Source organism: Ascidiella aspersa, chromosome 1 (genome assembly GCF_963924565.1).
Source record: "Ascidiella aspersa chromosome 1, kaAscAspe10.2, whole genome shotgun sequence".
NCBI lineage: Eukaryota > Metazoa > Chordata > Ascidiacea > Phlebobranchia > Ascidiidae > Ascidiella > Ascidiella aspersa.
Window position 1 is genome coordinate 25,891,327 of NC_139447.1, and position 26,244 is coordinate 25,917,570.

The 26,244-nt window shown below is 39.2% G+C and overlaps 2 protein-coding genes across 5 annotated transcripts in view; one reads left to right on the forward strand and one right to left on the reverse strand.

The window, feature by feature from the left end:
- On the forward strand, window positions 1–23,429 carry LOC146168555 (inter-alpha-trypsin inhibitor heavy chain H4-like). 3 transcript variants are annotated; one of them, XM_083388842.1, is made up of 19 exons: window positions 11–431; window positions 1,206–1,402; window positions 1,822–1,903; window positions 2,512–2,679; window positions 9,184–9,350; window positions 9,613–9,882; window positions 10,939–11,060; window positions 11,680–11,805; window positions 11,911–12,052; window positions 12,747–12,875; window positions 13,414–13,508; window positions 13,830–14,017; window positions 14,684–15,041; window positions 15,493–15,546; window positions 15,659–15,763; window positions 16,495–16,605; window positions 16,890–16,980; window positions 17,320–17,552; window positions 18,662–23,429. In XM_083388842.1, the coding sequence occupies exons 1-18, from the start codon at window positions 321–323 to the stop codon at window positions 17,543–17,545; spliced, it is 2,742 nt and encodes a 913-aa protein (XP_083244968.1). In that variant the 5' UTR covers window positions 11–320; the 3' UTR covers window positions 17,546–17,552; window positions 18,662–23,429. The 3 variants fall into 3 exon arrangements, with proteins under 3 accessions (XP_083244969.1, XP_083244968.1, XP_083244967.1); XM_083388841.1 differs by lacking the exon at window positions 18,662–23,429 and having other exon boundaries at window positions 84–431; window positions 17,320–18,628; XM_083388843.1 differs by lacking the exons at window positions 16,495–16,605; window positions 18,662–23,429 and having other exon boundaries at window positions 1–431; window positions 17,320–18,630.
- Window positions 17,664–26,244, reverse strand: part of LOC146168556 (uncharacterized) — a 10,772-nt gene continuing 2,191 nt past the window's right edge. For both annotated transcript variants that reach the window (XM_083388845.1, XM_083388844.1), the window contains exons 7-13: window positions 25,379–25,518; window positions 25,169–25,309; window positions 24,846–25,043; window positions 21,098–21,257; window positions 20,088–20,300; window positions 19,312–19,449; window positions 17,664–18,967 (exon numbers count right to left, since the gene is read on the reverse strand). In XM_083388845.1, coding sequence (XP_083244971.1) covers window positions 18,795–18,967; window positions 19,312–19,449; window positions 20,088–20,300; window positions 21,098–21,257; window positions 24,846–25,043; window positions 25,169–25,309; window positions 25,379–25,518 — 1,163 coding nt within the window. In that variant the 3' untranslated portion in view covers window positions 17,664–18,794. The remainder of the gene's footprint in view (window positions 18,968–19,311; window positions 19,450–20,087; window positions 20,301–21,097; window positions 21,258–24,845; window positions 25,044–25,168; window positions 25,310–25,378; window positions 25,519–26,244) is intronic.

Genomic DNA, 26,244 nt, shown 5'->3' on the forward strand with positions numbered 1-26,244 from the left:
AAGTTCCGATCTCGAATATGCGGGGGAGTTGCCAATAATTTTTTTGCGGTTTTCAGCAATGCAAAGGGTAACTTGTCTGAGTCATTACGCCAGCAAATCTTGTTATTGTGCTAGTTTACGCTTGGTTGCTTTCAAACAGACCATTGTCTGTGACGAGTTCCAGACCGCGCTTCGCTAGCCACACTCAAAATGCTGAAAAACAAAGCGCATTGCAGAAGTTTTAAATCGGGGATTTGAACTGTTCAAAGTCACACTAGTAAGACATTATAGGTCAGCTGCACCTATATCCATAAGTCAATTGCTAACTATAAATTTTAGTCATGTTGCCAAATGTGTTTGGTGGAAGATGTTCGCTGGCATTTGGCTGCCTTGTCATATCTTTTGTGACAACTAATGGATTTCTACTGTTCGCCGGAGGACCGAAACACAAGGTAGTACGTTCAATATAAGAGTTATTTTTTTAGACAAGGCTATGCCCCCCAACTATATTTTTGCCAACTTTTACTATGGTAATGCGATTTAATCGCATTTACGCGAACTTTTACCCGCTTGTACAATGTTCTTAGGAAATCTATTAAGCCCAAACGCGCTATTCATAAACTTTAAAAAGAGTGGAATTAAGGCAAATGCTGTAGTCAGGCGGTGCAGCGCTTCATCCGGTGCAATGCACCGGGGCATGATGGCCCCGCATTGCTAAACTTTATCTTAAAAATGAAAAAAAAACTAGTTAAACTTGTAAATATTTTATTTAGAATATAAACATATAATATTTTTCGACAGAATTTTCATTCCTTATATGTTTTTGTCAAAACCTCCTAATAGTTCCGTTTCAAACACCATTGCACATATAGAGGCAATATGTTTAAGCCTACTAAGCTAAGCGCCATTTTTCGTCTTTTCAATTAGTACTTTTTAACAATATAATTTTAATATAAAATGAATCACAATTATCTGCATTTTTCGAAAACATTGTTTGTTACAGAAACCATGTTTTATGTGCTGATACAATTATTTTAACTGATGTTGTGAAACACGGGTCCCCAAATGACGAATCCAAGGGGGGACGCCACGACGGCCATAGCCTCAAAGTGAATTTGTTTTTAGTTTGCACCGGGGCCGCAACGACGAAGTTACGTCCCTCGGCGGTACGCTTATAGATATTTTAACTGACCCACAATGCCATTACCCTTTGTTTTTTTTTTCAGGTGACGGGCTCAAGTGCTCGCATTCGTCGCGACTCAGGGCGGGCGGATGTCGTCCAATTTCACGTCCTCTCCAAAGTAACGTCACGCTACTCGCAAGTGCTGGTGACAAGCGTGGTGCAGAACAGAGCCAATGCCGCCCGGGAGGTCAACGTCAACATGAAGCTGCCCAAGGCCGCCTTTATCTCGAACTTCTCGATGTGAGAAACGAGGAAAACGCGTCCAGTTTAGGACAAAATTTCTAGAATAAAGTTGACCCATCGTCGCCTGCTTTTAATATAAAGGGCTCGAAATGGAATAAAACTTTAGGATACCATTTAAAGTTTCCAATCGATTTTGTTCGTAAACTGATTTATAAATATACGAAGAGCTGTGGTTATTGGAACCATCCTTAATCAGTATTTATATTTTTAAATAAAAAATCCTTTCTTTTTAACGTTTTTAAATGAAGCATTTCTTCCTAAAGAAACTTTCTAAAGAAGCGTTCCTTAATACAAAGCCACGCTTCATATTTATCTGAACTATTTATATAAAACAGCTCCTGCAAGCCGTTTAGTAGCGTCAAGCTGTAACACCATGCCAATGTGCAACGTTTAAATGTTTCTGTTTTGCATTGCAGGGAAATCGAAGGTCGGACATACGTCGGAATAGTAAAGGAGAAAGAGGCAGCAGAAGCGGAATATCAACACGCCGTTTCAACGGTAATCTCATGCTAAGCGCATTGCACGTTAATTATGTACTTAAAACAATGAATATTATACCAAAATTATTTAATCAAGTCTTCACCAGTGTTTAAATAAGTCATTTTGAATAAATAACAAATCAGTCAAGGTATAATTAGAGCAAGTCAATTTCAAGTAATATCTGTTATAAAAATTAACTATAAACTGTTAAAATTGGTAAACTAGTCCGATTATGAACAAAATCTCAAAAATAATACAAACGCAACATACAGCAAGCAAATTGTTTTATGTACAAAAAATATCCCAATTTTGTAATGAAAAATGCTTAATGAAAGCACTTCATTTAGCCAAAGTGGCCGAAAGACTTAAGTCAGGTAAAGTCATTTAAAAACAGGAACTTAAACATGGGTTAATTCGGATAAGGATATACTCAGTCCTTTTAAGCATAAGGTATCAGAATTCGCTTTACGATTTCGTGTGAAAATTCGCAAAAAATAAGCGTGAAAAGTTTTTGATTTTTAGGTGGTTAAAAATCCTTACAGGGTGGATTTAAAAAAGGTACAAAGACAAGCAGATTTCGAAAAGCGATGATATAAACCTGTTTCTATGTTTCGCATCCAATCCAGGGCCAGTCTGCAGGTTTGGTGAAGACCAAGATTCGCGGCACACAGACCTTCGACGTTTCGGTCAACGTTGAGCCTAACAGTCAGGTGACGTTCCGGTTGAACTACGAGGAGCTGCTCGAACGCAAGTTGGGAGTTTACAACCACGTGATCTACGCCGATCCCGGACAGGTAAGTGCAATCAACAACTACTTGATTGACCTCCATCAATTATGTATTTTTTAATTTCATAATCAATTAACTTGTTATCCGAGTTTTTGTGTTTGTCACTTAGATGTACCACTTTGGCTGTTAAACAGATTGGTTGTGAATTCTATATTGAGTATTTATTTATGTCTTTAGGCATACCATGATTTTGAAAAAAAGTATTTAGGCATACCATAATTTTGAAACTCCATCGATCGATGTTTTGAGGTGAGTACACGACGTTAGATAAATAGGTCAATCGGTAAACAACAAGCATGCTACTTCAATAAGCAGGGTTGCCATCGACATGGACCCAAAAATAAGGACAACCAAAAAATTAGATTAGCATTTAAAAAACGTTTTTCGACATACATGATATTTATACGAGCCGTGTCATATCACATTACATACTTTTTGCCGATCTGCTGAAGCAATTTATCAAGGTTTGTGGTCTGTTTTCGTTCTATTACTATTAATGTTGCTTGTAGAACGCTATTTTAGAAATCTGACACGAAATCAACGCGATCGACCAGGTGAAATTTGGCGATCGAACGGTCGATCGCGATCGACGTGTTGGCCATCCCTTCTTATAGCTTTACTGCTTTAATCCAGGTGTCGACTGCGCTGCATCCATTTCCCCATTAAAAACAACTTCGCAATAAATGCTGCCTTCGCCGCACCTTATTCTGCTGCAGCCTAAACAGCAGTACCAGTAACCTTTTACCGCTGTTTACTGCTAAAATGTCGTCAGCTGCTTTATCCTGGTACGGACTCCAGCCACAAAGCCGAGATAAGAACAACATCAACGTCAGAATAAAACACAGTTCGGAATAAGACCAAAATGGTCACAATCGGGCCTAAACAACACTTTACCTAACACCAAGCTCCAACTAAGTACATCACTAACTCCCCTAATAATTTAAACCCTAACCCATTTTTTACCCCACCAATGACCCCCAACAGGATCGAAAATTCGGTGCCAAAACAGCGGCGCCCTGACAACGCCGGTAAAGCTAGGGCGTCCAAACGTAGTCAGCAAAACGGCAGATGCCAGACCCACTGCCTCCGATCGTCCCACACCCTCTAGCTACCGTTATAGGCGTTATTTAGGCCTTATTTCGGCAAATTTAGGCCTTATCCTGACGAATTCGATCTTATTCTGTGCTAGATGTTACTGCGTATTTAGCTTTATTATGTCGTTGGTCTTAATACTATGGTATTATAGATTTTTCTGATTTAGGTATTGTTGCATCTATGATGTCATAAAATCTCAGCGCAAATGAATAATTTAAGAGTATTATGCAACAGCGGTTACTAGAGGAAAACGATCGAAGTTCTGTAATAGTTGGAAATAAGGTAAAGTAAGCACGCAAGTAAAAAACAAGGACATTTCTTAGAAATAAGGACATTTAAGTTTTCTAAGACCTGGCCTTAGAAATGGTAAGATCTGCCCCTGGCCTTAGTTCTAAGACCTGGCAAATCTTAAAAATAAGGACGGTATGGCAACCCTGTCAATAAGTCTGTTGTTCCCATGCAGTCAACTCCTTGTGCGAGAGTGCAGCAGTTAAAATCTAAATACATTCTGGTTTGCACCGAATTAAGAAGTTCCTTATCGAAAAAGGTTGGCAAACAGCCAGCTTGATTACTTGGGATAAATTGAATTAAACCTAAAGAAGATCATCTACTTCTACTGTCCTATATACACTAGACCAGGGGTCGGCAACCTACGGCCCGCGGGCCGGATCCGGCCCGCCAGTGAAAATCATCCGGCCCGCGACCTCTTTTTCAAACTAGACCCAAGGTCATGTATCATATTTTTTTTAACTTTTTGAACAATACGAAAATGCAAAAAAATTTCGCATAAAAACTATTTAAATGGAAACTAATCGTAGCATGGAACTCTCAAATGAAAGTTTCTCCAACTTAATCTTTATAATCTTTTCTCTGATGAATCCGTCTTTTATGATAAAAATTGCACCTAAGGGTATCAAAAATGTGTCTAATTTTAATTTTGTGTGTGCGCAATGCGTTACGTCTTCTTGCAAATCGAAAGGCAATGTAAACCAAGCAAACGCAATTTTTTTCGCGCTTCGCGCCTTATATTTTTAGTATAAAATAGATATTTCTATTCAATTGCATAAAACATTTAGGTCCGACCCCCATTCAGTGTAATTAAATACCACGCTTTTTAAGAACAAAATTTTTGTGGAATTTTATTACGGCCCACCGAGAACTTGCTAAGGTTGCTTTGGCCCGCGACTAGCAAAAGGTTGCCGACCCCTGCACTAGACCAATTACCAGCTACAGTGACGTAAAGAAACACAGACAGAGCTCTTTGACAAGCTGTTTTTTTTTTTTTTTTTTTTTTTTTATCAAATTTTAACTTTATTTTAACCTAACGAAATTGCTTGTTTGTAGAGGCCACAGTTCTTCCTTGAATTGATGCCAGTTAGCCAAACATAATATTTTGTCGATTTCAAACCCAAACGTAATATTTTGTCGAAAAGTCAAGGTGTTTTATGGATTATAAAAAGTGCGTCGGGTTTTTTGGCGATAGATTTAGCTTGCTTAGGCATTTTTTTTTTTTTTTTTTTTTTTTTTTTTTTTTTTTTTGTATTACAGAATGTCAGCAGGTTATTGGGGATGAAAGCAAGTACCTTCACGTGGTCGTCCCCGTAAGTATCAGAGCCTATCAGAGCTAATCTGAGAAACAGCCCTGAGAAACGAAACTTGCTACTTATGCGAAGATATGAAAACGTTAAGTGCTTCAACGTCGAACCACATCCACGAATCCCACACTGCGCCCTTTTCAGGGCGGACAATCGTCAAAGATGAGAGGATGTCGGTTCTCCAGTTGAATGTAGAGGGCCTCACCAACGCTAAGCTGGAAGTAATCACAAGACTGGCGGAAGAACATGATGCAGTCTTGATTCTACTCCAAGAAACCCACTGCGACACAGATGCTAGGCTAAAGATTCAGCAATATCGCCTTGCGGATTATACTACTAGCCGGAAACATGGAATTGCCACATTTGTTAAAAATTGCTTTAACTACACCATCAAAGCAAGATGCCCTAAAGAAAGCGACATTGAATGGCATGCTGTTGAAGTACAAGGAACCACTCACGTTAACGTCTACAAGCCGCCACCTGTAGCACTCGAGATAAATTCGCTGCCCATACTCCCTGCCCCTTGCCTGCATGTAGGTGACTTCAATTGTCACCACACGGACTGGGGGTACCAGACCAGCAATCGCGATGGAGAAACCCTTTCCAACTGGGCATCAGCTAACAACCTGTCGCTCTTGTATGACCCAAAAGACCCCGACAGTTTTACCTCGGGACGCTGGAGCACTGGAAGCAATCCAGACCTTGCTTTTGCGAGAGTGACTTCTGGACAAGCCCTTCCCGAAAGACACGTCATCAGTCGGTTCCCTCGGTCACAGCACAGAGTTTCAATAACATCAATGGCCGGTCATTTAAAACCCACCCCAAGCAAACCTGTGAGACGGTGGAATTTCCGAAAGGCACGTTGGTTGCTCTACAACAAGGCAACACACCACATGGCAAAAACCTTGCTAAGCCCAGACTCGCAAGACCAAAATAAGGCCTATTACGCTTTCGCAGGAATGCTGACACGCGCGGCAAAACAGGCAATCCCGCGGGGATTCCGCAATAACTACGTCCCATGCTGGGACCGGGACTGCCAGGACCTGTATAGCCAGTTTAAACGCTCCAGCAATTTGGAAGAAACCAAATCAGCAGCCGATGAACTGGTAAACCACCTAGACCGAAAGCGCCAAGCTCGCTGGATCGAGACAGTAGAGTCCATCGACTTCACACACTCTAGCCGAAAGGCGTGGCTCACCATTAATCGACTCACGGGCCGTGGCAAGGCTGCTCCGGGCAAGTGTCCTGTCACAGCAAACGCTATAGCTTCGCGTCTAGTGAAAAATGGTCGCAATGCCAAAATCCATCGGCAATCCAAGACAACTCTGGTAAAGAAACTATCAGAGCTTTGGAGATCACCGACTGCAGACGCAAACCTCTCTAGCGAGTTTACACCCGAAGAAGTCCGCAACGCCCTTCGGAAGCTAAAGTCCGGCAAAGCACCTGGCCCCGATCGCCTCCATCCAGAATTCCTCATACACATGGGGGACTCTGCAATCCATTGGCTTGCAAAGTTCCTCTCGTCGTGCATGAACCGGCTAAAAATTCCAAGGATATGGAGAAGAGCCCTTGTGATAGCCATACCCAAGCCAAACAAGCCAACCGACGATGCGAAGAGCTACCGCCCAATATCCCTGCTAAGCATCCCTTTCAAGATTCTTGAGCGAATCATACACTCACGATTAGAACCTGTCGTTGATCCCCAATTACCATCAGAGCAAGCAGGCTTCAGACGTGGTAGGTGCACATCAGACCAAGTCACCCTCCTGACGCAGGATATTGAAGACGGTTACCAAGCCAACAACAAAACAGGCGCTGTATTATTAGACCTGACAGCTGCCTATGACACCATATGGCACCAGGGCCTAACCTACAAGCTCCTGAAAACCGTCCCTGACAAACGCATGGTACAGTTTATCATGGAACTGGTATCTAACAGGAGTTTCATTCTCCGTACCAGCGACGGCCAGCAAAGTCGTTTAAGGCGGCTAAGAAATGGGGTCCCACAGGGTTCTGTGCTTGCACCGATGCTCTTCAACATATACATGTATGACCTTCCCCAAACCACTGCCCGCAAATACTCATACGCAGATGACATCGCAATACTTACGTCAAGCCGGAGTTGGGAAACTGTCGAAAGTACTCTCATCAAGGATGTCGGCACACTCTCAACATACCTTGAAAAATGGAGACTGGTGCTGAGCGAAACAAAGTCTGTCGCCTCCGCCTTCCACTTAAACAACAGGGAAGCCTCCAGGGAGATACGCATCATATGTAACGGCTTCAACCTTCCCTTTGACCCGTGCCCAACCTACCTTGGAGTCAAACTGGACCGTTCCCTCACGTATCGAAAACACCTGGAGGGTTTGAGGAACAAGGTCTCATCCCGAGCAGCTCTAATTAGAAGACTCGCTGGCACAACATGGGGTTCCAGCAGCAATGTTTTGCGATCTACTGCACTCGCGCTTGTATACGCGCCAGCAGAATACTGTGCGGCCGCATGGTCCAGGAGTGCACACACCAAACTACTGGACGTGCCAATAAATAACTGCTTGCGGACCATCACTGGCTGTCTAACAGCGACCCCAGTAAACAACCTTCCAGTGCTAGCAGGGATTGTGCCAACTGACATAAGGCGAAAGGGAGCAACCTTTGCTCAATCGCGCAAGGCACTCTCGTGGCCTGACCATCTACTGCACAGCAAAATCTCAGGCTGTGCGCAGGCAACGCGACTGAAGTCACGACACTCCTTTGTAACCGCAGCACAGTCATTCAAGAAAGCAATCCTTGATGGCAAAACTGCGTCAGAATGGAAGGAGGAAACCTGGGAAGAAGAATGGTCAACAAACAAGACAAAGCTACACGCATCCATCTCCGCGGCTCGCTACCACGCCCCAGAGCTGTCGAGAACAACGAATGTGAGACGCAACCGCTTATTAACAGGAGTCGGCCGTTTTGCCTCCTCTATGTTTCAATGGGGCCTTGCCCCTTCCCCACTATGTGAGTGCGGAGCCACACAAACGGCAAACCACATCGTGGAAGAATGTCCAAACTTTTCCTGTTCCGGTGGTTGGGCAGCGATATTGGCCGCAAAACCCTCTACCACGCAGTGGCTCACAAGCCACTGCCCAGATATCTAAGCAACACGAAAGAAGAAGAAGAAGCAGGCTATTCCTAAAATCCAACTGTTGATCTTCCAAAAGACCACATTTATGAAGATTAAGTGTTTTATAAAAATTATTTAAATACGTAACAATAAATAAAACACTGGACAATTTGCATAAAAAGTTACTGCTGATCCAAGTGGGCATTGTGTGACATTTTTCTTGCTTTTATGGGTTAATATGGTTTATTTGTGTCGCAGTTCCTGATTTACAATGCTTCCACGAAGATTTTTACAAAAATTAATCTCAAGAAACACAAAAACTTTGTCAAAAGCCATAATTTGACAAATTTTGACTTTATTAAAAAATTTTAACCTTATTGTAAATTTTAACTTTATTTTAACCTATAAACTTCTTAGAAACAGTCCCCTGGGTGCTGAAAAGAACTTTATTCTTTGATTCGTGGACAGAGGAGGTCCTTAAAAAAATTTAACTTTATTGACTTTTGCGGGCCCTACTGATAAACTAAATGTCAAAGCGAAAATTTGGTTAGCCGACCGGAACGCATGTGCTAAGCCATAACAACAGGGCTGTCCTGGCTAAAGCTGTACGTATGGTAAGCGTACTAGTTCATATAACATATCTAACTAAATCGCAGCCTGTGTCCGTGAAACAGCAAATCCTTGTAATAACAGTTGTTTCGACTCTATTTCCAGACAGTTGAGGATTTCGAGATCAAAGTCCACATTAACGAACAGGTTGGGATTTCTCTTCTGGAAGTGACAACTCCAAACGAGCACGGAAAGCGGCCGGACTCGCCCTTTGACGTGGGAAACAGTCAGGACGCAAAGATTCGCAGGACAGAAACACAGGGTTTTGTGACGTAAGTTTGTTTCTTAGTATTTTGCTTAAATCAACTCTTTGATTCTTGCCAGTATGGGTACGGTCTGTCTTAACCTAATCGCTGGGCGCAGTAGTAAAATAGATTCTACTGTTTTATAATATTGAATCATGAGAAGGTAATTTCCCTTTATTGTTAAGAACGAAGGGAGTTTAAATGGGCTAATAAGTAAATTTCAACTTAAAAGCTTGACTAAAAATGCCCTCAAGAGTAGTTTGATGTTTCATGCTAGTTTGTGTTTCAGTTATAAGCCAACCGTGATACAGCAGGAGCAGTTTCGACGCGGCGATCACGCTTTCACTGTCACTTACGATGTTAAAAGAGAGGCGCTGGGGGGTAGCATATTAATTAGAAACGGCTACTTTGTGCACTTTTTCGCGCCCGAAGGAATGCCGGTAATCCCAAAGGACATCGTGTTCGTCATCGATCAAAGTGGTTCAATGTTCGGTTCGAAGATGAGCCACACCAAGAAGGCGTTCACGACCATCCTGGGCGACCTGAAGCCTCACGATAGGTACGAGAACTTACCAACTAACCCAGCGGTTCCCAAACTTTTCTAAAAATTTTGCCTAGCGGACCCGTTGCAATTATTTTGATATTTTGCGGCCCTATAAAATTTCAAGGGTCAGTTGACCCATATTTCTTGTAATACACTAGTGCAGTCACGATTCTTTCTAATGTAACAACCTTCTAACTCAGGGTGGTCCACGGTTGACTGCATCGCGGGCCACAATATGTCTTACATATTCTTCGCGGGCCACATAAAGTTGGCTAAATGCGTACCAGGAGCGGATCAACGTTTTTCGTTTGGTCGAGGCATAAAATGTTTAAACATAACGTCACAAAGTAGCATCCAAAGACAGATACGCTCCAGAAACTTGCTTCTGTCGTCGAACTTGTGCGCAAATAAAATCGAATGTTATGAGACTGGAAAAACTGGTGTGCGCGAAGCGAGAAAAATTTGCGTATTTGACAAAAATTTTAATTAGAAGACTGCATTTTATAAGCGTAGAATGTTCACGTAAAAGAGATGTTGCATACTTCCCAATCGCTAAATTACAAAAACGTTATCATTTCGCGCAAAAAGGTTTAATTAACCAGATCAATTTGGCTGAAATTGCAACTGGGTTTGGACCACACTGTTCTAACTAATGCGAACGATTCGCTGATAGCAGGTAGTACAGCATACTAGATGCTTTATGATGTCACAATAGACATCATAAAACGCGCTATGATCGAATAATAAAGCATAATTAAAGACAATAAAGATAACAGATAGTGTTTAAAACATAGACTAATGTTAAAAAAATTAAAAGACTAATTCTTCTTGCGGACCCTCTGAAACTGCTGTACGGACCCCAGTTTGGGAACCGCTGAACTAACCGAATCGGTTTCGCTTTTTTTTACTAACCGATGTGCTTACAGCGTCTCAGTTGCGGTTTTAAAACACTTGGGTAGAACCCACCAATAAAAACGTCCCTTGTCATACTAATTTGACAACCAAACTTCTTATTTAATGTAGGCTTAGACTAAGAACGTCACAATCATGCGTATTTGTGTTGTTTCAAAGGTTCAATATAATAACGTTTTCCGGTCGTGTTGATACATGGACAAACAGCGAAATGATGGAAGTAAGTCCAAATAGCATTAAGAGAGCAAAGAAATTCGTGTCGAGGATTAGAGCAGCAGGAAGTAAGTATATTTTTTAGAACTACAAAAACCTAGCTTGCAAACTCAATAGCGAAAAATGCACCGCTCCATAAATATTTTTTGTACTTCTCTTTTATAATATTTTTTTGTACTTTCTCTGTTACTTGTTATTTAAAATCAACGCAAATTTGTAAGTAACCATTGCGACATGTTCTTATAGACTTATAGGAGACAAAGCATCGGCAGTTGACGTCAGGCTCGACAGTCATTTTTTTTCACTTTAAGTCAATTTGCTTTAAACAATATAAGTTTCGTAAGGACCAATAAAGGGATATTGTTAAGCCCTATAAAAAAAACAGGTATATGACTCCTGCACTCTGTGATAATTCTCCAACAGTAACACATTGAAGCATAAACTTGAAATTGCTGTACCGTGCGAAAGTTGCGGTCCAAACTATGCGGCGTGACTGTTCCCGAGATGGTAAAACAAAAACAATCCCTACCTTTTGCTGTGCTTTAAAACATTTAAGCTCTTGCGGGTTGTACAAGATGGTATCAACTCGTTGGTAGAGCTTGGTATTTATAGTAATTTATGAAGTTTAGTCAAACTAAACATAATTATCCTTCAATCACATCCTTTAATAACCATTTGTTTGGTTAGGTACGAATTTTTACGACGCCTTGATGGCGGGCATTGGATTGCTGGAAACGACCACTTCTCACGACCGCAACACTTTCGAAAGGGCTGGAATGGTTATTGCTCTCACCGACGGTCGACCCACAACAGGTCTTAATACTAGACAAACATCAACGCGCTATTAAATACTGAAGAGCGTTGTTTACACTTAACTGGTTATCAACATCGTTTTTTATGGCCTACTGTCGTTTTCAGGGATTACAAACAGCGAAGAAATTCGACGTCGAGTGACGGAACGTGTCCGCGGTCGCTATTCTATTTTCTGCCTAGGTTTCGGTGAAGACTTGGATCACGATTTTCTAAACAGATTATCAAAAGAGAACCAGGGTATTTCGCGGTAAGAAAGTAAGAATGCGAACAAAGCATGATAAACCGTTGTTTTGCGAGTCAATCGTTAAAAGGGGAACTACTTAGTATAAAAAGTGCAAATGGTTCGAATTTTTTAAATGAAAAGGTGACTGCCACAAGCATTTCTTTTAAATTTCGTCGCCCCTCCTAAAATCCGGATGTACATTGACTATACGCAGAATTTATTACATATGCCAAACAATATTCGCATTGATTATATTATCACTCTTAATTAGTAATATTCCAGAAAATTTTTTTAAACAATAAAACTTTTTACAATGGATGTCTTCAGCCAGTGTTTCTTAACATTTTTAGCGCTCGTACCCTTTTAGCTTTCATGAATATTTTTTTGTCTACAATGGCCGACGGAAGTAAATAAAATTGTAATAATAGGAATAATACTCAGTGTATTGACAACTTACGTGTAAAGCATGCATTGAATACAGTCTGGTAAGTTCAACAATATTTACAACACACAAACAATCAGTCAATTTACTTTGGCTTTTTGTTGTTGCTTTACGTAAATTACGCATTCTTTCCAGAAATGCCTAAATAGCGCATAATTTCACACTGTATATGTCGTACCCACACTGCTTTGGTGCTTCGTACCACCAGGGGGCACACGTACCCCTAGTTAACAACCCCTGTCTTAAGAGCTAAATGGAACATTTTGCATCCAACAGGCGCATTTATAACGACGCGGACGCTGTCATTCAGTTGAAAGGTTTCTACGACGAGGTTGCGTCGCCAATGCTTGCGCACGTCATTATGAATTACACCGGTACTGACGTAGCGGAGTTGAGCAGCACCAGGTAACCGACTGTGCGGTTACTAAATTAATAAGTGTTTTAAAAAAGCGTCAGCGCTTTTATAGTTGTAAAATACGTAGCTACAACGCTCTAAGCGTGGATATAACCACCAGTAAGGTTTTAGCTTATAGTTTGGCAACCCTTTTATGTTTGTTTTTTATTTGAGTTTCTCCACCCAGAGGTCTTTCATTCGGTTATGTTCGTTTTTAATTGTTGTTTTTGACCCAAACTGATTACTTTTGCATATGACAACCTAATTATAGTTTTTAGTATATAGTCACTTTATAAGTTAACAGGTTAATAAATAAATAACACCAAAGTGGCTGCGGAGTAAAACCTGAGTGACAAACATACCTCGGCTCCGAGTGGTAGCCTACCGCCACTATGTTTCTAACTCTAATTAAGATATTCAATTTAACGGCTACATACATTGCCAAATTTATAAATAAACGGTAACCACTAACCAATGTAGTGTTATTGTTTTAAAGTTTGTTAGGCAGATTGCAAACGCCACACTTCAACGGTACGTGTCATTTTTTAGATTCGACAATTTTTTCGACGGATCGGAGATAATGGTGGTCGGTCGTTTAATGAGCGGTCCAACCATTCGATCAAGCAGTGAGGGTTTATTTCCAGGTACATAACACTTTTTTTGCCCGACAACCATTTAGCGGTTGCAACTTCTTGAAAAGCGATTTGCCTGTTCTCAACAGTTTTCATAAATAGGCGTGTGACGAATGGATAATATTCCATTTAGGCAGCGGTAAATAAATAGGTACCCGAAATGTGACATTTTCGGCACTCCTTAGTTGCAGTAAGACCCATTATTTTCAAGTTCAGTTAAAAAAATGAAGTAGAATAACATAGGCAGTAAGGTTTTCAATAGAGATTTTTTCGTTTGTTTTTATCCCCTTAGTTTCTTTGTGCTTTTAAACATTTGATCTGTTTTCATTCTAGAACCGCTTCCGGACATGAAGTGTGTAATCGGTGGACGATCGGCGGACGGCGACGTAACCTTAGTGGGGCGAGGTGTCGTTCTGGGCAATTCCTTCGTGGATCCTGGTTTCGACATGGAAAAGATTTGGGCCTACCGCACCATCAAGGAGCTTTTGAAAAACAAGACATACGTAGACGGCTACGATCAGGTAATACGATACGCTTCGCGAAGTCAGCGCTGTGTTCATCGCAGGCATCGAGGTGCAAGTAGAATAATTTTCTTACCGGAACGATTGGAAATACATCAGAAATGTGCAATTGGCGTGCCAATTAACAGTTTACATATCCTAAATTAAAGCTTAGCCAAATTATACACAATTAGCAACACTTTATGTCGCACTGATATGGCACCAGTGCCGGATTAACCACTAGGCTAGTAAGGCTATAGCCTTAAGCCCTGGAAAAATTCGCCCCTTAATTTTTAAGGTTAAATTTTTGTTAGGCTGATAGTGTACAATACAGTACAGTACAGACAGTTTTCATGTTTTTTTGCAGTAGATATTTAATTTTTTCATGAATGGACTTTTATTACTTTTTGTTGCTATGGTTTGCAAAATTAGGCCCTTTTCTACTAATCAGACCTAGGACTACAGGGCCCTTAATCCGGCCCTGTTGGGTACCCATACATTCTTGGCCGAGGAGGGGCACAAGACAGGTGTGATAGAAAAAGCTTAAAAACCGCTGCACTAAAGCTATATTTAACGAAACACGTGTCCATAATGTTTTCAAAAGTGCCAAACAACAAACTACTATGAATAAAGTAACAGAAAAAATCTCCACTGGCACTGACTTGCGATATTTAAACAAAAAAACAGGAGGCGATCCGCGAAATCGACGACGAGGTGATTCGTTTGTCGCTCAAGTTTAACTTTGTGACGGATCGGACGGCGATGGTGGTCACAAAGCCTGGACAGGAAGAGGGAACGTTGGCGGGAGACGGAGAACAGGCTCCCCCGCCGCGACCACTTCCGCGTGTACAAAACAGCCCGACTGCACAACGACGGGTCTCGAGTCCCAGGTTTTCCACCTATAGCGCAAGAGGTTATGGTTTCCCATCGCATTCTGGTGTTCCCAACCTTCGTGCAGGGCCGTACTCTGGCCCAGTGTTAACGTCTAGCGGCGCAAGATATGGGCATTCCAGTGTTTTCATGCCGACGAATCGCCTATTTTCTGGTAAGCCATTGATATTTGTAAAAACTATTCCTATTTCTTTGATTTGGGCAAAATTTTCATTTCAAAATTATTCCTGAGGCGCAAAGAACCGTTTTGTGTATGGTGTAAAAAAGAGCACAAAACTATACCGCAACTGTTGAACAACGACAGATAATATAGTCCAATTGTTGCATCAGGTTAATTTATGCTTTTAATTTTCTGGGTACCCGTTGTCTAATCCTACATGCCACCACCCAATCGCACATCGTAGCGATGTCGTTATTTTAGCCGAATTTGAATTAGTCGGTGGATCACGCGCATGAAAAACATTGGTAGACAAGCTCTAAACCAGTGGTTATTGAATTGGGGTCCGTGGACCCCTTGGGGGTACGGCGACTAGTTTTAGGGGTCCATGCAGGCCAAATAAAAATCATAAAATGTTGTTAAAAAATGTATTCTTTTTGCCTGTTAGGCTATGCAAGGAAGCAAGTTCATCACCCTGCAAGGAAGCAACATCACCGCTTAAGTATGTATTTACGACTATGTAAAAAATGCGCAACTATAAATTGAAAGCGTAACTACAAATACAAGCAAACTTTAAATTGCCAACGTCTATGTGAAACTTTTTTGTTTCACAGGATTGTTACAAATGGTATTTACAACTACAACTACTACGACACCTACAACAACTACAACCACTACAACGACAACTCAAGTTCAAACAAATACGCCAACTTCTACGGGTAAGTCAAATTGTAATTTATAGAGCGCCAATTGTTAGACTAATAAATATCCTTAATATGCAGCACTTTTATAATAATATTTGATGATATACAAGGCTGTAAAAAATATTGTGTAGGCCTATTCTCTAGTCTAGTAAGTAAAAAAGGTCAAACTGTTCTACGTAGGGCAGGTCAACATTGAACAATATATTTTGTTGTATATCCAAACTTTTATACCGTAAACCAGTGATTCCCAAACTGTGTGCCGCGGCACACTAGCGTGCCTCGAGAAATTGCCAGGTGTGCCGTGAAACTTTTTGTAATTTGGGAAAATAGAGTATTTGTATTACCAATAGGCATACACGCAAGCATTTTAGACTTATATACGCACTACCCAATACAAATTAATCATATTAAGACATTTACATATAGTAGGTCGTGTATTAAGGGCGATTATAACGAGACTCTATTGTTGTTCTGTTAAAAGTGCGCCGCGAAATACTTAAGATATTTTTAGTGTGCCGCGAGCCAAAAAAGTTTGGGAACCACTGCGGCGTAAACTCTTTTATTGAATTTTATAATACCGGAAATTGTTGGTTATTGCACAGTGGATAGGGTGATGTCGTCATATGTAGCTCACTGTGGTTTCTTAAAGGGTTGTAGAATGAGATGTTCACTTCCCATGCTGTCCAAATAATTTCCAAAAACGGTTATTGTGAAGCTCATCATTTTACTTAAATTTTTGTTGGTAGTTGCAGCGCCCTCGCCACCGACAGATCCATTGTCCCTCACAGCGACGTGTGGCGAGTTTTTGACTGTTGGGATTGGTGAGCCAACAAACATTACCACACCATCATACCCTGGTAGGCATTGCATCGAAAAAACGCCCTTGTAGCACAGTAATCAGGAGACCTTAAACCTAAACTAGCAATTGATGTTTTTTTTATTTTCGTAAATCTTTTTCTTTGTTGCACCTAATAATTGAATCTTCACAAGACTTTGCACCAAACTTCGCAGTGTGCTGCAAGCTTAAAAAAGTTTTAAAACAACTGCAATCCCATTTATTTTCTTACTGTATTGTTCAGCAGGATTAGTTAATAAAACTTTTCTTTACAAATCAGTATAACGTATTTTTTTTACAATACAGATCTGTATCCGTTATCCAGCCAGTGCGTGTGGCGTTTTGACAAGGAGACATCAAGAGAAAACCCGATGGTGTTGAAACTAACTTTTCCGAAGTAAGCTGGATTATGTTTTGGGATCTAGTTTCAAGAAATAGTGTTTATAGAAACAGAATAGAAAATAAACACCAGACTTCAATACAAACGTCATTCTGTGCCGGTAAAATATTATTCAAAATAACCAATTTTGCTATAAAACATACCCATATTAGCCCAAACTTGCTAATGCTAAATGTTCCAAAGTGTAAAGATGTGTCACGCCAGATCGGTCCTCCTAAAAACACTTCACGACCACTGCTATCACATACATTTAAGAATGGTTAGAGATATAGGGTTGCTAAAAACGAGAAAGTTATGTTTTTAGTTGTATAAAAAAGTGCGAAAACTTGCTCCCAGAATGGACCTCGAAGAGAGCTCAAACTGCGCCTACGACCGAGTGCTGGTGTATCCCGACTTGGATGAGAATATATCCACACCGGAAGTCCTGTCTTACTGCGGTATTAAATCGGAACCAGTTACCTTGACCGCACGCCAGCAAATTATAGTGGTTTTCCAGTCGGACGACATGGTCAACGGCCGGGGCTTTGTCGCCACTGTTCGCCTTGAGGAGATGGCGCTGTGAATCACAGGTTGCGAAGCCCAAATTTTTCGGGTTAGGCTGTAAATAGCTGTACGATTAGGCCTTGTGAATCTTGGAAGTGCGTCGTACGTTTTAAATCTACACAAGCTTTCTTATCGCGGATATGTCACTTTAATTACGCTTCACAAAGTTTAACAGTATTGCCGTGACGCGTGTGTTTGGCCATCAAATAAAATAAAGAAACAAGTCATCATGCTATTAGCCAAAATCAATGCAGCTACATCTCGGTAAAACGTACAACATGACGATTAGACGCAATGTTTAATTCCTCAGTTAACATGGTAGTTTTAAAAAAGAATGATGCTGTGTGACAGAACTTGCGACCATAGGTAAATGAATACAATCATATTAAATAATGGGTCGTGCGACAAGGAGTGACAACAGTGTCAGGCATTCCTACATATTGAGTAAGTTCTATTTTTGAATGTCACTAAACTACTCTAAAAAGTTACTTATAGAAATACATAAAGGCCGCAAAGGAGGCACCTTATACCACATTTGTTATACAGAAATTTTACAATGTAACGATATGCACTTTCTTACAACGCGAAAACATTGTTATGGGAAAAATCCATCAATACCTTCCGTAATCCTAAGCGAGATGTTTATCACAAACTTTAAATGCTTCATATAACTTAAGTGCGCTAATAAGTGATAAAGCTATAAAAGTATTTATATTGAAATATGAAACGAGGTACACTTAAAAAGGTTCGTGCAATAAATAACGTACAGTGAGTTAAAATATATCTAAAAAAGGATAAAACACACACAAAGATGGTTTAAAAAATGGAATGTACGAATAGTACTGCATATAATCAAATTCATATACGAATAAAAACAAGCCAATCTTTTCAAAAGGTCACTGAAGCTACGAAAGTCTGTACAACAAAAAGTAAACAACAGAATGCGAACAATTAGGGGCTATAAGCAGGCCACATTCATAATAAATTGGTAAAGGTTGAAAGACGTTAATTGAATATCGAAACGTTTTAATAAATAAAACTGAATTGATTTTCTAGTGTTTTTAACAACGTTAGCAAATTCTGTAATGGTTTTGGTATTTATTTGTTTAACGTAATTTATTTTGTTTTATTACAGGTTTTCCAAAATATTACAATAAAAGACGGTCCGTAATAACTCCGACGCCGTCGTGTAAACGTCACAAAATTCCCACTCGTCTCTCTGAGCGCTAACAAAACGTTGCCAAGCAAAACCCGAACGAGAAAAATACTTAAGCGGGCGGAAGACTTTCGAGCGCGTGTGCGAGGTGCAGAGTTTGCTGTAGGTTCATCGCCAGGTCGGCCCTCACGCTTGTGTAGAACACGTTCGGACATCTACGCAACAGCTTGCCGAGTTCGTGCAGAGCCACGCCGTCGAACGGAGATAACAGCTCGGAGAGGCCAGCTGACAAAAAACCCGGGATTTATTTGTGAAAAGCCTGGGGCATTTTAAAGAGTTGACCGAAAGAAAAGTCTAAAGCTTTAGGTTGGGTTTAAACCAACCCAGGGCCATATTTAGCGGGACCGCTATGGCGACTGAACTATGCATGGATAAATGTCACCAGATATCGTTAAAAAATGTGTTTTTCAAAAATTAAATTCGTGTTGTTTAAAATTCAAAAGCATGTTAGATATAATGTCAGAAAACAATATTCTGGGACGGATAAACCAAAATCCATATAGAATACTTAACAGAGAACTTTCTAGCGGGCAGTAAATGTGCAAGTATATTAAAATCGGAACGCTTACCAACACCGGTGTTGGCGGCCCAGTCGGCCACCTCTTTGTTAGTCCACGAGGTCATTGTGGGACGGGACTGGGATCGGACGGCAATCTGACGAGACGGTGCGCGATCGGGGGCGGCAGAACGAGGTTGAGAGTCGACCACTGAAGTTTAGAAAACGTTACCATCATGTTAGTCCTTTCTTAAATCGTTTTTGAGTTTAACTCATGGGTTTAAGAAAAAAAATACTCTTTCATTATGAAAAGACAATCTTCATTACTCTATCGAACTCGGATCGAATCTTAACACATCTTTCTAATGGTACAACGTATTCTGGAAAGATGTGACTTGAAGTCAAGTCAAGATTTTGAATATACTACGACAAAATGTTTTAGCACTGGCGGCCCGAGTGGTCTAATAATAACCTTAGTCATTGTTTGGTTTAAGCTCACTTAAAATGTTGTATTTAAATCAAGAATTTGGAGAAAATAACCTGACTTACCGTGAGTCATTTTTACAAAAAAATCACTTGGCCTTGGCCTTAAGCCATTTAGGCAAATAACTTAACTGCATAAATATAATAATATATTTTACAAGGTGTAGCACTTCCATTAAATTTTGTACACGTAAAACAAGTTCCCTGCTTTATGTTAAGTTTTTCGTATATGATTTATGACAGATTCCACTGCTTTAAAAATCGGTTTGGAATTTGTTGAAAATAGCTTGACTTTGACTTAATTTTTGACAAGTTATTTTACAAGTCACAGTGCCTTGTGCACAAAACTTAACTAGACAAATTTACCAGTGATATTTTCTACCGCCGCAGTCGTTAGTTTCGTCTTATGTTGAATTGTTTGAACGAGGGTCTGCATCTTTGAAGTGAGCCCATCTTGCTGACTGATATCGATATAGAGCTGCATGCCGAGCAGGGCTCCCAGCCAGCCGTCGGGCTTGTAGTGTTGTTCCAGCAATAGGGGCACAATCGGCTTGGAGAGCTTGTATGCGTACTCAGATTCTACAAAGTGGTAAATTAACGCTTTGCTCGCCTTTTAACCTCTAGGCCAGTGGTTCTCAACCTTTTTCTCTCGTGGCCCATTTTTGTTGAACAAAAGTTCTATGGCCCAATAATTTTGATGAAAGAACAAACTATAAAAAATGTTTTAACACAAATAGCGGAGCATATGTCAATACAGATTATTTATTCCACCGGGTATTAGTGAGGTACTTGCTTCTGAACAATAAATTTACGTTTCATTTACATTCCTTCTGAATTCCTCCACAAGCCAATATTCCTGTAAAATTAAGTATAGTGACCGAGATTAAACTAAATTCTTCAATAAATCTAGCTTTTTTAAATTGGTCTGTGGCCCACCTGAAATGTTATTATGGCCCACCAGTGAGCCATGGCCCACTGGTTGATCGAAATTGTTTTATACGTTGTCTATCATAAGGCTAGTTTTTGTTCTGGGATGGTTTCGCGCAGTTTTATTTTATAGACCGTGCATCGCAGTTAACAGTACATTTTTTGTCAATTTTTTTGGTAAATATGGCGCTATGAAAACGTTATAGGTTTTAGCACTGAGAGTTAAACAATAATTTTTAAGAGGTGTTTAGCTGATTCTAATTATAATATTGGCAAAGAAAAAACTTTGTAAGTTTGACCGTCGTTTACCTAAAACGTAATCAACACCAACGTGATCCCAAATAAAATGCAACCTTCTACGCTAAATCCCAAGTCGCAATCCAGGAAATGGCTAATGCCAATGCCAATGACTCAAAAGAACGCCTCGTCTTGATTGTTCATCAACTTACCTGTCCGACAGGGATTGCTATTCTTATACTTTTCCGTCATGGCAATGAGTACTACGCTCGAGTTTTCGACCGCGTCGGCCATCGCAGACAAGATGGAACCTTCCATGCGATCGACGTCCAGCCAAACAGTGAATCCGTTCTGCTGCAAACTGCTGCGCAGCTGCGAATAGAAAGCTAGTAGTTTAGAAAGCTAGTTTGTCACATTCATTTTTGTTTCGATATTGATATTAAATACGCAAAGCTTGGGCCAAAACTGTGATAATAAATAACATTATACCCATGGTTCACTTGCAAACGCCTGGTATCGGGTATCAGTTTTGATCTGATATTATTGGGCTTCGCTAAAAGCAAGAGAAACTAGACAGGGTGTGCGGTTTTTGCATATTTTGCTAGGGATGGAATAGCGCGGTTCTACTATATTATATCAGGGGGTATAGCGCAGTTCCATTATACTTTACCAGGGTGTTATTCCTTAGTTATTCTATATTATTTCAACGGGTCTTATTTGTCAGTGTCCATACACTCCCAATGTTGTGCTTCCAGTTGCGTTGCTTTAGCAGGCAAAAGCGGATGTGGCCCGAAGTTGAGTGTTATAGGTTGGACATGGTGCACTTTTACAAGATTGATTGCCAGTGGTCCTAATATAAATTTTGCTGCGAAGCAAACCTATAACTTGTCTTTATAATTAAAAATATTTGACATTTTTTTCTTGCACCCCTATACGCCTCTCATTGGGGACAAAAGTCAATAGTGTGACGTAATCGATTTAGTTCTTAACAGCTATCTACTCCAATCTAGCGGCAGAAAACCTTCAATAGAGAATTCATTCATATCGCTTGCTTTATTTTGGCCGCGAAGCGGCTGGCTCCCTGCTGTGCTTATTTTGTCCAGGGCATGCAACATTCATCGTGCAAAGTGTCTCGTCTCAGTGAAACTAAGCGCGTGCGACTTGCCTTTTAGAAAGAGGCTTCTCTTAGTAAATTAACTTATTGCTTTTACAAAACAACATATTTTACCGACGCAAGTTTAAATGAAAAATCTGCCAGGCACTGTACACCACTCTGTTTGCAATTTTTATTCCATCAAAAAATCACTTTAATTTCTATATTTTTGGTTAAATATTTTCCCCCATGGGTTAATTATTTTGAGTTGAAGGTCAAAATTTTGCTGTGAAGCAACCTATAATTTGTCTTTATAATTGAAAACTGTTTTACAATGTTTTCTTTAGTTTTTTAGACACCTCTAAACACAAAAACGGACGAATTTTAATTTTGCCCCCCTAAAATACTCCCCTTTTTTAAAGAGGTAAAATGTTTATTTTAACATCAGCTTTAAATGGTTCTCTAACATTTGTGAAATTTTCAGATTTTTATGTCATTTCCTTCTAGTGTAAATATATCATTGAAATTTCCTAAAGTGTTGTGCATTTTGACCCCCCGGATAAACAGTTCAGGGGTAAGGTTTAAAATTTTGTTACTTAGCATTGTATATGTCCATGTATCCATCATCCATAAATATATCAGATTTTTTTTACATTTTTTTATCTCTGAAAAGTGCCTAAAACCAAAATTAACAAAAAATGACAGTTTTGCCCCCCTAAAAACCACCCCTTATAACCTAGGCAAATTTTTTTTATATTAGAAACAACTTTGGGAGGGTATTTAACAGTTGTGAAAATTTCATGTTCCAACTATGTTTTTTTCCTTGTCAAAAGTAAGCCACAAAAAAATTGACTGAAAAAAAAAAAAAAATTATACCAGGGGGGTATAGCGCAGTTCCACTATACTTTACCAGGGTGTTATTCCTTGGTTATTCTATATTCTTTCAACGGGTCTTATTTGTCAGTGTCCATATACTCCCAATGTTGTGCTTCCAGTTTCGGTGCTTTAGCAGGCAAAAGCGGATGTGGCCCGAAGTTGCGTGTTATAGGTTGGACATGGTGCACTTTTACAAGATTGATTGCCAGTGGTCTTAATATAAATTTGGCTGCGAAGCAAACCTATAACTTGTCTTTATAATTGAAAAATATTTGACAATTTTTTCTTGCACCCCTATACGCCTCTAATTGGGGACAAAAATCAATAGTGTGATGTGTTCGATTTAGTTCTTTACAGCTATCTACTCTAATCTAGCGGCAGAAAACCTTCAATACAAAATTTGTTCATATCGCTTGCCTTATTCTAGCCGCGAAGCGGCTGGCTCCCTCCTGTGCTTTTTTTGTCCAGCGCGTGCAACATCCATTGTGCAAAGTGTCTCGTCTTAGTGAATTAACTTATTGCTCTTACAAAACAACATATTTTATCGCCGCAAGTTTAAATAAAAAATCTGCCAGGCAGTGTACACCACTTTGTTTGTAATTTTTTTTCCATCAAAAAATCACTTTAATTTCTATATTTTTGGTTAATTATTTTCCCCCATGGGTTAATTATTTTGAGTTGAAGGTCAAAATTTTGCTGTGAAGCAACCTATAATTTGTCTTTATAATTGAAAACTATTTAACAATGTTTTCTTTAGTTTTTTAGACACCTCTAAACACAAAAATGGCCGAATTTTAATTTTGCCCCCCTAAAATACTCCCCTATTTTCAAGAGGTAAAATGTTTATTTTAACATCAGCTTTAAATGGTTCTCTAACATTTGTGAAATTTTCAGATTTTTATGTCATTTTCTTCTAGTGTAAATGTATCATTGAAATTTCCTAAAGTGTTGTGCATTTTGACCCCCCGGATAAACAGTTCAGGGCTAATGTTTAAAATTTTGTTACTTAGCATTGTATATGTCATGTATCCATCATCCACAAATATATCAGATTTTTTTACATTTTTTCATCTCTGAAAAGTGCCGAAAACCAAAATTAACAAAAAATGACAGTTTTACCCCCTAAAAACCACCCCTTAGATTAGAACCTAGGCAATTTTTTTTTTTATATTAGAAACAACTTTGGGAGGGTATTTAACAGTTGTGAAAATTTCATGTTCCAACTATGTTTTTTTCCTTGTCAAAAGTGAGCCATAAAAAAAAAAAAAATAAAATAAAAGAAAAAAAATAATTTCGGACAAAAACAACATGTGTTTTTTTTTCGGGCCACATAAAAAAATTTTTTTTTCGGGCCACATAATAATTCGGATAAAAACAACATGTGTCCAAAAAAATTTTTTTTTTTCGGGCCACATAATAAATCTATAAGAAATGGTGCTTTTATAAAAGAAGGATATAGTCTGACGATTGATTATCGAGTTTCTTTTTTATTGCCTGTTCATCTTAGTGACTTGCTCCCAAAACTTCTTATTTCCCTTCAAAACTTTTACGGTTGCATTAAATGTAAAACTTTCTTAGACGTTCTACAATTATAACAGAACATTGTCAAAGCCGTCGCGCATTTGTTGAAGAAACGTGCAACTAGTTCTGGACTTTTGCCTTAGTTTTAACATTTAAACATTGAAGGTAAAAAATACAATCAATCTACAATTCATTGTGAAATTGATGTGTTTCTCTACAGAAGAGGACAAACTAACTATAGCTAACGTTAACTAAAATTTGATTCACATAAAGTTTTAAAAGTACTATGATTCGTCTGCATTAGAATTTGCTGTGTTCTGAACAAAGCAGTTCATAGTTCGACTATAACAGACTAAATACATATTTGTTGAAATAACATTTTTCAAATATGTGTTTCTTTATTTAGCAGTAGTCATTGAGTAAAATTCGTAGATAGCTTCTATTTACGACAACAGGTCAAAGCTGGTTACCTGTAGGATCGTTTCCTGTACATCCCACTGGTAGCTGATCATGATATGTTTTGTCAGTGGCGGAGCAGCACTCTGTTCTTGTTCAACCAAAGTTTTTCCCTCGATGTTAAATAAAATGCCGTCGCATGAACGCCGGATTTCCTTGTCGGCCTGTGGATCCTTGGCCATGCTTCGTACTGTGTCAAGTAGACCGGGTTCCTAATTAAACCAAAAAAATGTAAAATTTGGCATTACTTTGTGTGAATGTATAACCGTTCGAATTTTAACACACATGTCAGTTATCGTAAAAAATGAATAGGTTTCATCTAAATTGCCTCATATACCTCTACAACTTTTGGCTTGTTGTCTGGGTGAAATGACAGAGTCCACAAACATTCCAAGGCCGCACGTTGTTCGTCAACAGAAAAGTCAACGCCAAGCATTTGACAAAGATATGGAAGGATTCCAGCCTTCACAATAGAAAGCTAAACACAGAAAAAAAGGATAGACATTTTATTTATAAAATAAAAACAAGTGTAGTCAGAAAATTATACCTTGTTGGAATCATTAAAAGCCAATTTATTCAGTCCCATTACAGTCTCAAGAGCTGAAAATGAGTAAACCTTAGCCACATGTGTTGGGGAAGTAACAGCACTTGTCAACGATTTCACTATAAATGTGATAACTCCGGCTCCTAACACAATATAAAAGTCAAAGAATCATTATTACCTTTTACCAAACGTCACTTTTACTTTTACTATAAAAACAAATTAAAATTTAATAATTCGAACTCACAGAACTGCATTCCATCATAGTAAAACTAAAACAAGTCACACTAGCAAAGTAGGTAAATTAGAAAGGACAGGGTTTTCCAATCAGTGTATTGTGATAATAGAATGTATATCTATAATCTAGGTGATTCTTAAATTTTTTCACCTCGAGGATCCATTTTGCTTCTTTAACAGAATCGAGCACCCCATCAAATTTTAAAATAACAAAACAAAAAAATCATGTAATAATAAATACCAGGGTCAATAAAGTCATTGAAATAATTTTTTTCTTGGTGGTACACCAAGTATATAAAACTGGTTCACATAACAGTGGAACAAATATACTGTTCTTAGCTTTGTTTAGGAAGGTATAAGTCTTGACCCGAATATAATCTTTTAGTTTTTGTAATAAAAAGATGTTGTGCAAACTCCTTGAAAATTCGTGTTTTCCTTTTCCTTACTTAGCTGGTCTGGCTAATCCAGTTGGCAACACAGACCAGCTAATTTTTAATACATTCTCTTTTTGCTATATTATAGTCAAGCCGCTGCTGTCAAAACACCCAACTATTATATTGCAATACTTTCAAGACGTGTTTGCTCCCTTTTGAGCTATATTAATTAAAAGTGGAGCGATGCCAAATTTTTTGAAT

Excerpts from the sequence above, each read along its gene's own strand:
- LOC146168555 (XM_083388842.1), top strand. The coding sequence starts at position 321 with ATGTTGCCAAATGTGTTTGGTGGAAGATGTTCGCTGGCATTTGGCTGC. Across the intron at positions 9,883-10,938 it reads GACCTGAAGCCTCACGATAG|GTTCAATATAATAACGTTTT; the intron begins GTACGAGAACTT and ends GTTGTTTCAAAG. Across the intron at positions 12,053-12,746 it reads GAGAACCAGGGTATTTCGCG|GCGCATTTATAACGACGCGG; the intron begins GTAAGAAAGTAA and ends TGCATCCAACAG.